General features: G+C 37.3%; 1 protein-coding gene across 1 annotated transcript; it reads left to right on the plus strand.

The window, feature by feature from the left end:
• Positions 1-1,128: 1,128 nt before the first annotated feature.
• On the plus strand, positions 1,129-8,802 carry LOC121984862 (protein PAT1 homolog 1-like). The gene is made up of 5 exons (XM_042538011.1): positions 1,129-1,600; positions 2,292-2,482; positions 2,595-2,651; positions 6,211-6,280; positions 6,388-8,802. The coding sequence occupies exons 1-5, from the start codon at positions 1,510-1,512 to the stop codon at positions 8,454-8,456; spliced, it is 2,478 nt and encodes an 825-aa protein (XP_042393945.1). The 5' UTR covers positions 1,129-1,509; the 3' UTR covers positions 8,457-8,802.
• The last annotated feature ends 3,639 nt before the right edge of the window (positions 8,803-12,441 follow it).

Raw genomic sequence — 12,441 nt, forward strand, 5'->3', positions numbered from 1 at the left:
CAATTATTAAAATAATATAAATTTGATGCGTTTGAATAATGACGTAATGAGTAACATGTGTTTCTAATCATTCATGGGGCAAATTTACCTAAACTGCCGATCCAAAGTTTCAATTTTATTGTTAGTTAGATAATATTTATTTTAACTCTCTAATTTATATCAATTCATCTAATTCACTACTTATGTATATATTTAAAAAAAATATTATAAAATATAGGTATATTTATTTTAAAAAATATCATTTATCTAAAAATAAATATAATTCTTTCTAAATTCAACACCATTTAAACTCAAATCTAATATATTATCTATACATATAATTTTTAGCTACATAGTAAAATATCTATAAAAAATCCATGATGAAATATAATTCCTTCTAAATTCTATAGTATTCCTGTGCATACATTTTTTAAGTATGTGATAAAATATAAGTATAAAAAATACATAGTAAAATATAATTCCTTTTAAATTAACATTATTTAAATTAAAATTTAGTATATTTTCTATCGTATAATTTATAATAGATCGATCAACATTATATATATACAGAGAGAGGGGTACATAATCTATTTTATTAAGTATAAAATATTTAAAATTAAGTTTATATGTAGTTTAATTCGGTATATAATTATATAAGATTATGTATAGATAATGAATTAATATGAATTAGAGAGTTGTAATAAATATTTTTTAACATAGAAATTAATGGTAAAGTTGAAACTTTACATGAAATTTTTTATGAAAATTTACTATTATTCTGGGCTATATTACACTTTTATTCTAAATAATGGAACATCATATATTTTAGAGTGTTTTACCAAATATTTTAAACATTAGAATATTTTAATTTAACTTATATATATAGATCCAATGGCCGTATCAAAAGCAATGGATCTGGTGTCCAATTAAATTAATGGCCTAATATTTAATATCAGTGAAAATTTCATTGCACTCCAATATAGTTATTGTTTTTTCAGTATTTTATGTAATTTTGCTGTTAACGATACAGGGAATTTTGATATCTAAAATATATTGGAATACACTGAATTTTAAAGGGTCAAAATGAAAAAATGACCCTATTATTAAGTATTAAGTCAATGTACACCAACATCAAAGACAAGTCTTTCTCTCTCCTTTTCCTCCTTGTTTATTCCCTCACAATTCACATTGGGAGAAGCCGTCTTTATCTCAATTCAACAGAGAGCAGAGCAGAGCAGTAGTGAAGAAGACATCTCTGTGTCTCCCGAACCCAAAAAGGCGTCTCCTTTTTCTACTTTTGTTGATTCCATTTCCTGGTTTGGATCCCTCTTGTGCCTTTGGATTTGTGGAGCGAGTGGCTGCTGCTGCGGCAGTGTTTTTATTCTTCTGCTGCGAGGATTCGATCGGATCTCAGCACCGGGCAGCTCCTACAGGAAGAATTCGATGCAAAGGTGCTTCCTTTCCACGTCCCTGCTGCCCTTTCTTTCGCGTTTCCGTTCGCCGGGAGCGAGGGTTTAGCGGGGAGGGGTGATGACAAGGGGATACGCGGCGGAGGGTTCCAGTGCCGGGAACCCTAACCACCCCTGCGATAACCTCGCCGGAACTAGCGATGCCACTGCAGGTGAGTTCTTTTGTTGTAGTTTGCCTCGTTTGAGTTTGTTAGTTCATTGTGTTGTATTGCTTGTGGTTTGATGGATTTGGCTGAAACTCTTTCAACGGGTGTTTTATATATATATATATTTGTCAGTATTCACTGTGTCACAAAGGATGTTATTTCTGTTGGTCAAACAGGGATTTTTTTATTTTTATCACACTGTATTTGGAACGGAAGGCCTTTTTCCTCAAGTACATGAAGTACTAGAGGTTAATGATACACTTCAGATTTCAAGCTGACAGTTTATTTACTCTAGATCGAGGAAGGAGTTTTTTTGTTTTTTATCACAACGTGTTTGGAATGGAAGGCCTTTTATCCAGTACATGAAGTACTAAATTTAATTTCCCAATTTTGATGAGTTTAATGACGCGCTTCAGATTTCAAGCCGAACAGTTTGTTTACTCTTGGTCGAAAGGGCATATTTTTTATCACACAGTGTTTGGAATGGAAAGCTGTTTCTCTAGTACATGAAGTACTAAATTTAATTTCCCAATTTTGATTAGGTTAATGATACGCTCAAGCTATTCACTCTCACTAATAGTACTCGATTCTACTCACTTTACTGCTTCATCAGTTGTTTTCGTTGATTGACTTCTTATTTTCTCAATTACAACTTTCTTTCTTCTGTGATACTATCAACTTTACTCGTCTGCTGTAGGTAACTATCTATTTGATGCCTCACAATATGCATTCTTTGGCAAAGAGATCATGGAGGATATTGACTTGGGCATTTTGGAAGATGATGAAAGTGTCAATGCAAGTTTAACTAGGATTGATGATGAGTATTATTTTCCTACCGTTCAAGACAGAGAGGAAATTATTCCTTTTGGAGGACATGATATAAATGAGGTACGAAATGCATGATACTCCTCGACTTTGCACTCTACTCTTGTGCCAAAATGTTGGTTGAAGTTATTTTCTAGTAAAATTTCTCATTGTTCTTCTTATGTTCCATGTGCAGGTTGAAGGCTTCAGTTATCTATCAGATAATGATGATCTTGCAAACACTTTTGCAAAGGTTGTTTGACCTTTCTTATTGATCACTTTCTCATAGTTGTTTTATTTACATACATCATGAATCATGAAACGAGACTGTTTGAACTTAACATGTTCGGTGTGGCTATCATAGCATTCTATTGTTTACTGAAAATGTGGTAATGTAAGAGAAGAGTAAAATGTTTTCGCCCAACCTTTTTTCTAGATAAAAATTTAACATCACACGTTCTTACGTTTATTCTCTACCTGCCCTTCATTTTTTTTCTACTTGCTATAGGATCTTTGAGATTCTTAAGTTTGATATGTTCACCCATGGGTTATTTTGATCATAAACACTTTGCTGTCCTCTTAAATGATTAGCTGGAGATCACTATAAGTAACAAGTCGGCAATATATTAAAGCTGCTTTACTTGTTAGAGTATGAATCAGCAACATAATCTGATAATTGGCTGATACGCCCTTGTACAATGCATTAGTATAAAGAAGCTCATCTACTGTTATTACAATAATTCATCTGTTTTCTTGAAAACACATTTGATGTCTTCTCTGGGCAAATTATATTTTGAATAATTAAAAAAGTGACAGATTATGTGCTCTTGCCTCAATTGGGACGATAATGCTAAAATATGTTTTTGTTAAGTTCTACGTTTGGTTAATGGAAGCTTACACTGGCTTTCAGTGTGAGTATCAAGAAACCTGTGAATAGTGCAACAGATGGGATTGATAATACACTTTAGTGTATCATGTTTCTATCTCGAGAGCTTATGAAAATTTATGCCCTACATGTTCTATTACTTCTTTATATGTTTCATGTGTCTGTGCTTTCTCGTTATCCTGGATTTAGGGAATATAACTCATTGCAATGATGCTACTGTAGAAATTAAGAGAATGAAAAAATTAACCATATTATTGGATCTTAAAATTGATATAGAGTATAAGGTCTTATATAATTAAGTTAAGAAACCCTAAATCTATAAAAAAAAGGAAAAAATCCAAATTGCCCTAAAAGCTATAAACAAATAAATATATAATCTAACATCCCCCCTCAAACTCACGATGCTACAGCTAGAAGTATTGAGAGTTTGTCAGATAAGAAACGAAAACATGAAGCGGAATGTGCCTTGGTAAATATATCAGCAATCTGTAGCTTTGAAAGAACAAAAGATCAATTTCAATATGTTTCGTCCGCTCATGAAAAACTGAATTGCGTGTAATTTGAATAGCACTCTGATTATCACAATATAACGGAGTAGGACCAGGTTCAGTTGAACTACCAGTAAGATTTGTGGGTGAATCTTCCTCAGTATCGATATTGAAAGGATCAATACAAAGCAGATCTGACTTTGTCATATTATGCGAACTAGCCTGAATAGAAAATAATGGAATATGCTCAAGAAATACAACATGACGAGAGTCATACAATTTTTGACTAATGGGATCAAAGCAACGATATTCTTTTTTACTAACACCATAGCCCAGAAAGACACAAAGAGCAAACCTAAAGGCTAACTTATTACGCTCTGCATGTGGACAAAAGACAAAACAAGTACAACAAAAAACATGCAAAGAGGAATAGACAGGAGCATACCTATACAATTTTTCAAAAGGTGACAAACCTGAATTGTGTGAGGTTGGAATTCTATTAATGACATGAGCAGCAGTAAAGATTGCTTCCCCTCAAAAGGTACTAGGAATACTGACAGACAATAAAAATGAGCGGGCTGTTTCAACAAGATGTCTATGTTTCCGTTCAGCCACACTATTTTGTTCAGGAGTATCTGTACACGAGGTTTGATGAATAGTACCATCAGAAGCAAGTAAATGTGCAAATTGATTCGAAGTGTATTCATCCCCCAAAGCACAACGAAAACACTTTATGACACTAGAATGTTGAGTTTTCATAAGAGCTCTAAAGTTATTGAAAATTGTAAGATAATCAGACCTGTGTTTCATAAGATAGACCCAAGAGTAACGAGTGCAATCATCAATAAACGAAACATAATACCTTGACCCTCCTTTTGTAGGAATAGGAGAGGGTCCCCACACATCAGAATGGATAAGATTAAATGGAGCAGAAGAAAAAGAAAGACTTTTAGAAAATGGTAAGGTAGAAAATTTGGCCAGTTTACAACCACTACAATAAGAAATATCAGAACTTTTCAAAGGTCCTAATGCTCCTGTAGAGGCTAAAAACTACAAACGAGGTGCTGAAACATGACCTAAGCGAGAGTGCCATAAATAAAAATCAGAAGATGAACGACTTAGATGAAAAGACGATAAATCCATACTTGAAGCTATAACTTATGGTAATTTGAGTTGATCTAAAACATAACGCCCTCCTTGCTTATGACTTGTCCCAATCAGCCTTTGCCTCTGAGATTGCGAGTCCTGAACATAACAATTGGATGAAGAAAAAGAAACTAGATATCCAAACTCACATAATTGACTAACAGAAACAAGATTTAAACTATGACTCGGAATATAATAAACATTAGTAAGAGATAAAGAAGATGTAACAATTGAACCAACACCTACTAATGATAGGAGGACCATCAGCAATCACAATAGATATAGATGAATTGGGAGAAAAAGAAACAAAAGATGACAAATTGGATGACATATGATGGGATACACCAAAGTCCAAAATCCATAAGGATGAAGATATACCTAAAATATCAGACGACGACAAACCTATATGAGAGGAAGCTAACATGTCAGAGGGCTGTGAAGCAAGGAATTGTTGAAACTGCTCAAACATATATGATCAGATTTCTATGAAGCATCTGCACGACCAAGCATGATGACAGAACGAATAATTCTCAGAATAACCAAACTGTAAAGATAAATATTTGTATGATCCGAAAAAACTAATGTCAGGATGACCTGTGGTCACACAAAGAATTTGAGGCAGAAAAGGATGTCAAATGTAGAAATCAGTAGCATAGGCGTCGGTGTCCAAATCAGTAGAAAAGGACGTCAGTGCTGAAATCAGCAACATAGGCTTCGGCACCGAAATCGGTAGAAAAGAGCATCGGCGTCGAAATTGATAGCACATAACGTCGGTGTCGAGCACGTCGGTGTCGAAATCGGCAGAAAATCGTGTCGGCGTCGAAATCGGCAGAAAATAATATCGGTGCCGAAATCGGTAGGACAGGACGTCTGCGCCGAAATCAACAAAAAATAGATGTCGGCACTGAAATCAATAGCGGCGGGACATAAAATAGATGTTGGCGCCGAAATCAATAGCAGTAGTAAGGAGACGACAACGATAACAGGAAGGAATAACAGGGGGCGGTAGAAAAAATTAGGTTAGAGAAGGAGAACCGTTCTGATACCATGTAGAAATTAAGAGAAGGAAAAAATTAACCATATTATTGGATCTTAAAATTGATACAGAGTATAGGTCTTATATAGTTAAGTTAAGAAACCCTAAACTCTATAAAAAAAAGGAAAAGTCTAAATTGCTCTAAAAGCTATAAACAAATAGATATATAATCTAACCGCCACAATCTCTCAAGACATCCAGTATTACTTGTAGTTTGTATATTATGCTACACTCATTTTATATCTTATATCGACAGTTGAACAGAGTCGTCAGTGATCCAAGGAATACTGGAGTTATTGGTGAGAGAGGATCTTTTTCTAGAGAAAGTGAGTATTTTTGCTTCACTTTCAATCTCATTTCCAGAAAGCATTTGCTTGTGTTGTTTTTCACCGATTCTTATCAGTTACAGATTTTTTTTTCTTTCGTATTTTAGGTTCTTCAACTGCAGACTGGACTCAGGATGGAGACTATACAAACTGGATTGATCAGCAAATATTAGATACTGAAAATATCCAGGAGAGTAAGAGATGGTGGTCGCAACCACGATTATCATCATCTCAACTTTCTGAACCGAAACCACTGTACAGAGCATCTTCATTCCCTCAACAACAACAGCAGCAACAACAACTCCTTCCTCACCAGCAGCAGCAACCAAGGCAGCAACAATATACCCGGGAGTCGATCATTCCACCCACTCCACCTTTTGCTTCCTATGATTCACACGGTGGACGATCTCAGTCATTTTCAAATCTTACGCGGCATTTAAGTATTCCATCTCTTGATTCTGGACTCCAGCTATCTGATCTAACTCTTGCCCCTTATTTTGATCCTCTGCGGCATTTGAGAGGATCAGGTCATGGATTGCAATATGGTCCTAATTCTTCTATAATCGATCGGACGAGAAACAATTTGCTGAACCACAGAGGTCTGTTTTCTAGTGACAATATGCTACCTAACATGCTTCTGCAACAATTATCTTTGCCGAGCAATTTGATAGCTTCACAGATATTATCACATCATCAGCACAGATTGCCACACGTCCAACCATCTCATCTCCGTTACTCGCACTCGCAAAACAATGTGTTCAGCCCTCATGGTTCCCCTCCACACATGAGGCCTGATCCTCGAGATAATAGATTGAGAGCATCACAAAAAGGAAAGCATCATATGCGATTTTCTCACCAGTCCTCAGATATCGGCAATGCAACGGGCGATAACAGATGGTCGCCACAGATTAGATCGAAGTACATGACTCCCGAAGAGATCGATAGCATTTTGAAGATGCAAAATGCAGTGAGCCACAGCAGTGATCCATACTTATCCGATTATTATCACCAGGCTTGTCTTGCAAAGAAATCAGCCAGGCAGTTCAAAAACAGTTTTTTCCCACCAAACATCAAAGATCTGCCTTCTCGGTCACGCAGTGCTAATGAGTCCCATGTCGATGTGGCTGGGAAGTTTCTCTTCTCTTCAGTTCGTCGGCCTCGTCCTCTTCTTGAAGCTGACATGCCAGCTTATGGAGATGGCTTGCATGACCGGAAGTCTACTGTGAAGCTGCTCGAGCAGGAGCCACTTGTAGCTGCCAGAATCACCATCGAGGATGGTCTCTGCCTCCTCCTCGATATAGATGACACGGATCGTCTTTTGCAGTTCAATCCTCCACAGGATGGTGGGCTGCAACTGAGGTGGAGAAGACAGATTTTGCTGGATGGACTTGCAGCAGCTCTCAATCTTGTCGATCCACTTGGCTCCGGTAGAGAGGGGCATTCTATTGGCCTCGGTCCAAAGGATGACATTGTCTTCCGTCGCATAATCTCTCTCGCCAAAGGCCGGAAATTCATCTCGCGCTTCCTTAAACTTCTAACCCCTGGCAGTGATCTTGCTCGGATAGTCTGCATGGTTATTTTCCGACATTTGAGGCTTATATTTGGTGGTTTGCCATCTGATTCCAGTTCATCAGAAACGGTGACCGATCTAGCTAGAACAGTTTCCTTATGCCTGAATGATATGGAACTCAGCGCGCTCAGTGCTTGCCTAGCTGCCGTTGTTTGTTCATCTGAACAACCACCTCTCCGCCCCATTGGAAGTGAATCCGGTGATGGAGCCACCATCGTTGTAAAATCTGTTCTCGACCGAGCAACTCATCTGCTAACATATCCTCATGCTGCCGGCGCATATGACATTCCTTGCCGGACCCTGTGGCAGGCATCATTCGATGCTTTGTTTGGGCTGCTGACCGAGTATTGCCTGAGTAAATACAGTAGCATCATGCAAACATTGATGATTGATCATGCACCCAAGGATTCCATCCTTGGGTCAGAAGCCACCATACTGATGAGCAGGGAGATGCCTGTCGATCTGTTACGAGCAAGCCTTCCACATACGAGTGAGCACCAGCGAAAGGTGTTGATCGACTTTGCCCAGAGACTGATGCCAGTTACAGCTTTTAGTGAATATCTAAGTATCACGAGGTCTGAAACATCTGAATCTGTTCCTAGTTGATGCTTGGTTTCTCCTCTAAGCTGTTGGTCGACTGTTACCTATTTACGCTATAACATCGATCCGACTCGCACGATTGGTACCTGTAAGTCAATCTTTGACGGGGATAAATATCAGTGCTCTTTAAATGTCAGATCGAAAGATGAACAATCTCGTCGCCCCCGCAACTCCTCCCTCGTGTTAGTGAAGCATTTGGGAGATGTCTTCATTCTGCAACTTATTTCGTTCTGTGCTTTGTGTTTACTATATACGGTGCATTTGGCCAGCACTTGAATAAATGATTTACTTCCTTTTAACTATTTAGTTTTTTTTTGTTGATTCAGCAAAGTAAAATTTATAGTTACTTCAAGGGAGTGAAAGGGATGAAGTTGGAATTAAGAGTATAATTTTATCTGTTCATAACTTTCATTTCAATCTTTGTTTTTCTCATACTTTGGTTTTTTTAAAGGAGTTTTTCTTTTTATCTCTAGAAAAATACTGATGTTATTTATTTAAACAAGAAAAAACAAATTTTAAATCTTTAGGCCTAATATAAACATTTCAATTTCACAAGCATCACACACACACACACACACACACACACACACATATATATATATAAAGAGAGATTTGATATGTTAAGCGATGCTTTGTGCATGATCGTGAGCGACGTGTAGACGTGACGTTTATATATATATATATATATATATATATATATATATATATATATATATATATATATATATATATATATATATATATATAAAAAGATTTGATATGTTAAGCGATGCTTTGTGTGTGATCGTGAACGACGTGTAGACGTGGCGTTGTCAGCTCGATTTTTCTTGTAAAAAAAGTTTCATTTATTCTCTCTCTCCTTCGACCTTCTTTTCAAAATATCACCGAGTGAAAATTTTCAATTTCTAAATTTCCCTCGTTGCTCTCTCTCTCGCGCCTTCCTTTTTCGTCGTCCGTCAGAGTTTGCACTCTTGCTGGGAAAGTAAAACAAAGGTGCTGCAAGCTACTTGGCTCGCCGCTCGCTATCTCGCCGCTCCCTCTCTCTCGCTCTCGTCTCTTCCTTCACGACAACGCCACGTCTGACAGCTGCTGTTGTGCTTAACACCTCTCTCCAATTTCGATCGTAAGGATGACGTCTTTAATTCCTTTTATTTCATATCCAATGGTAATTTGTTTCATTTTAATTTATTATTCTCCACCGTGATCCGAACATATATTAGAAGGATTAATGCTATAACGTGTAAGAACGACGCCTGCTACAAACGCATGTAGGCTGCAGCCACTTGAAAAGGTAGCTGCTACATGTTGTAGCAACTACTTCGACAGTTGACTGCTACACCTTATAGCAGTTAATTGTCCATGTAGCTGCTACAATGTGTAGCAGTCACTTGCTAAGTCGTTTCTGTAGCAACTACATTTTCTAGCAGATATTACCCCTAACAATATTTAAGTCGATGTATATCAACTTCGTAAAAAAATATTTGAAATTATTTTTGCTGATGCAGTGCCTTTGTTTTGTTGCTAAACGTTGCAGCAGCAACTTCGTAGCTAACTATCCATATAGCTGCTACAACTTGTAGCAGTTAACTTGGAATGACGGTTGTAGAAGGAAGGAAGGATTTATACTACGACGTGAAAGGTTGATGCCTGCTACAAACGCCTGCAGCCACTTGCACATCGAATGCTGTTATAAGTTGTAGCAGCTATTTCGACAGTTAATTGCTACACCTTGTAGCAGCTAACTGTCCATATAGCTGCTACAACATGTAGCAGCCACTTGGTAAGTCATTTTTTTGATAGCTACATTTTCTAGCAAATATTACCCCTAAAAATGTTTTTGTAGCTGTATATCAACTTGGTAAAAAATTGATTAAAATTATTTTTGCTGCTGCAGCGCTTTTACTTTGCTGCTACACGTTGTAGCAGTTACTTCGACAAATAACTACTACACCTTGTAGCAGCTACATTTTCTAGCATATATTACCCCTAAAAATATTTAAGTCGTTGTGTATCAACTTGATAAAAAATCATTTGAAATTATTTTTGCTGATGCATCGCCTTTGCTTTGTTGCTAAACGTTGCAGCAACAACTTCGCAGCTAACTATCCATATAGATGCTACAACTTGTAGCAGCAACTTGGAATGATGGCTATAGAAGGAAGGAAGGATTTATATTACGACGTGCAAGGCCAACACCTGCTACAAACGCCTGCATCCACTTGGACATCGAATGCTACTACAAGTTATAACAGCTATTTTGACAGTTAACTGCTACACCTTGTAGCAGCTAACTGTCCATGTAGCTGCTACAACGTATAACGACCACTTGGTAAGTCATTTTTTTAGTAGCTATATTTTCTAGCAGATATTACTCTTAAAAATAATTTTGTAGCTGTATATCAACTAGATAAAAAATCGTTTAAAATTATTTTTGCTGCTGCAACGCCTTTACTTTGCTGCTACACGTTGTAACAGCTATTTCGACAAATAACTACTACACCTTGTAGCAGCTATTTTTTTAGCAGATATTACCCCCAAAAATATTTAAGTTGATGTATATCAACTTGGTAAAAAATTATTTAAAATTATTTTTGTTGATGCAACGCCTTTGCTTTGTTGCTAAACGTTACAGCAGCAACTTTGTAGCTAACTATCTATATAGCTACTACAACTTGCAGCAGCTAACTTGGAATGATGATCATAGAAGGAAGGAAGGATTTATACTACGACATGTAAGGCCGACCCCTACTATAAACGCCTGCAGCCACTTGGACATCGAACGCTGCTACAAGTTATAGCAGCTATTTCGATAGTTAACTGCTATACCTTATAGCAGCTAACTGTCCATGTAGCTGCTACAACGTGTAGCAACCACTTGGTACGTTGTTTTTTTAGTAGCTACATTTTCTAATAGATATTATCCCTAAAAATATTTTTGTAGTTGTATATCATCTTGGTAAAAAATTGTTTAAAATTATTTTTACTGCTGTAGCGCCTTTGCTTTACTGCTACATGTTGTAGCAGCTAGTTCGACTCATAACTACTACGACACCTTGTAGTAGCTAACTATCCATGTAGCTGCTACAAGTTGTAGCAGCTAACTGTCTAAGTAGCTACTACAATGTTGTAGTAGCTCTTACGTAAGTTGTTTCATTTTAAATTATAATTTCTTCTCCTCTATTCATATTATATACCGTTTATCTATGAATATCTTTATAGGACATCTCGGGTGGTAAACTGTTAATTAATTCCACAGTTAGCTGCTACAACGCTGTAGCAGCTACTCGGAATGATAGCTGCTACAACGGTGTAGCAGCTACACGAAATGATAGCTGCTACAAAACTCTGTAGCAGCTAACTCTACGGTTAGCTGCTACAACATTGTAGCAGCTATTTGGAACGATAGCTGCTACAACGCTACAACAGCTAACTCGACGGTTAGCTACTACATGTTGTAGTAGCTAACCGTCGAGTTAGCTGCTATAGCGTTGTAACAATTACTTGGAATGTTAGCTGCTACAACATTGTAACAGCTACTTGGAAAGATAGCTACTACAACACTGTAGCAGCTAACTCGATGGTTAGTTGCTACAACGCTGTAGCAGCTACTTAGAATGTTAATTGTTGCAATGCTGTAACAGCTATTTGGTTTCTGCTATGTGCTGCACGCAGACTGCACAGTGGCTGAGCAAGATAAGAGGGTGAGTGGGCTTTCAGTCGGTCTGTCGAGCAGAGAGGTTGAACGAGCTTTTGCCGGACGACCGAAGCGATCGGGCGGGCGAAGCCTAGAAATCGACCGGGCGAGTGCACTAAGCGAACGGAGGAGCCTCTTTCCTCTCCACCTTTTCTCCATTCACACATATCCAACAGAAGATTTGATATCTATAACTGGTACTTTCAAAATTTTATTTCACTTTAATACTGAATCTTGATAAATATAGTTGTTATAATTATCTTTGTTTTTGCAGGTTCGAACAACATGCCCTTTGAG

The sequence above is a fragment of the Zingiber officinale genome, chromosome 5B, assembly GCF_018446385.1.
Source record: "Zingiber officinale cultivar Zhangliang chromosome 5B, Zo_v1.1, whole genome shotgun sequence".
NCBI classification, from domain to species: domain Eukaryota; kingdom Viridiplantae; phylum Streptophyta; class Magnoliopsida; order Zingiberales; family Zingiberaceae; genus Zingiber; species Zingiber officinale.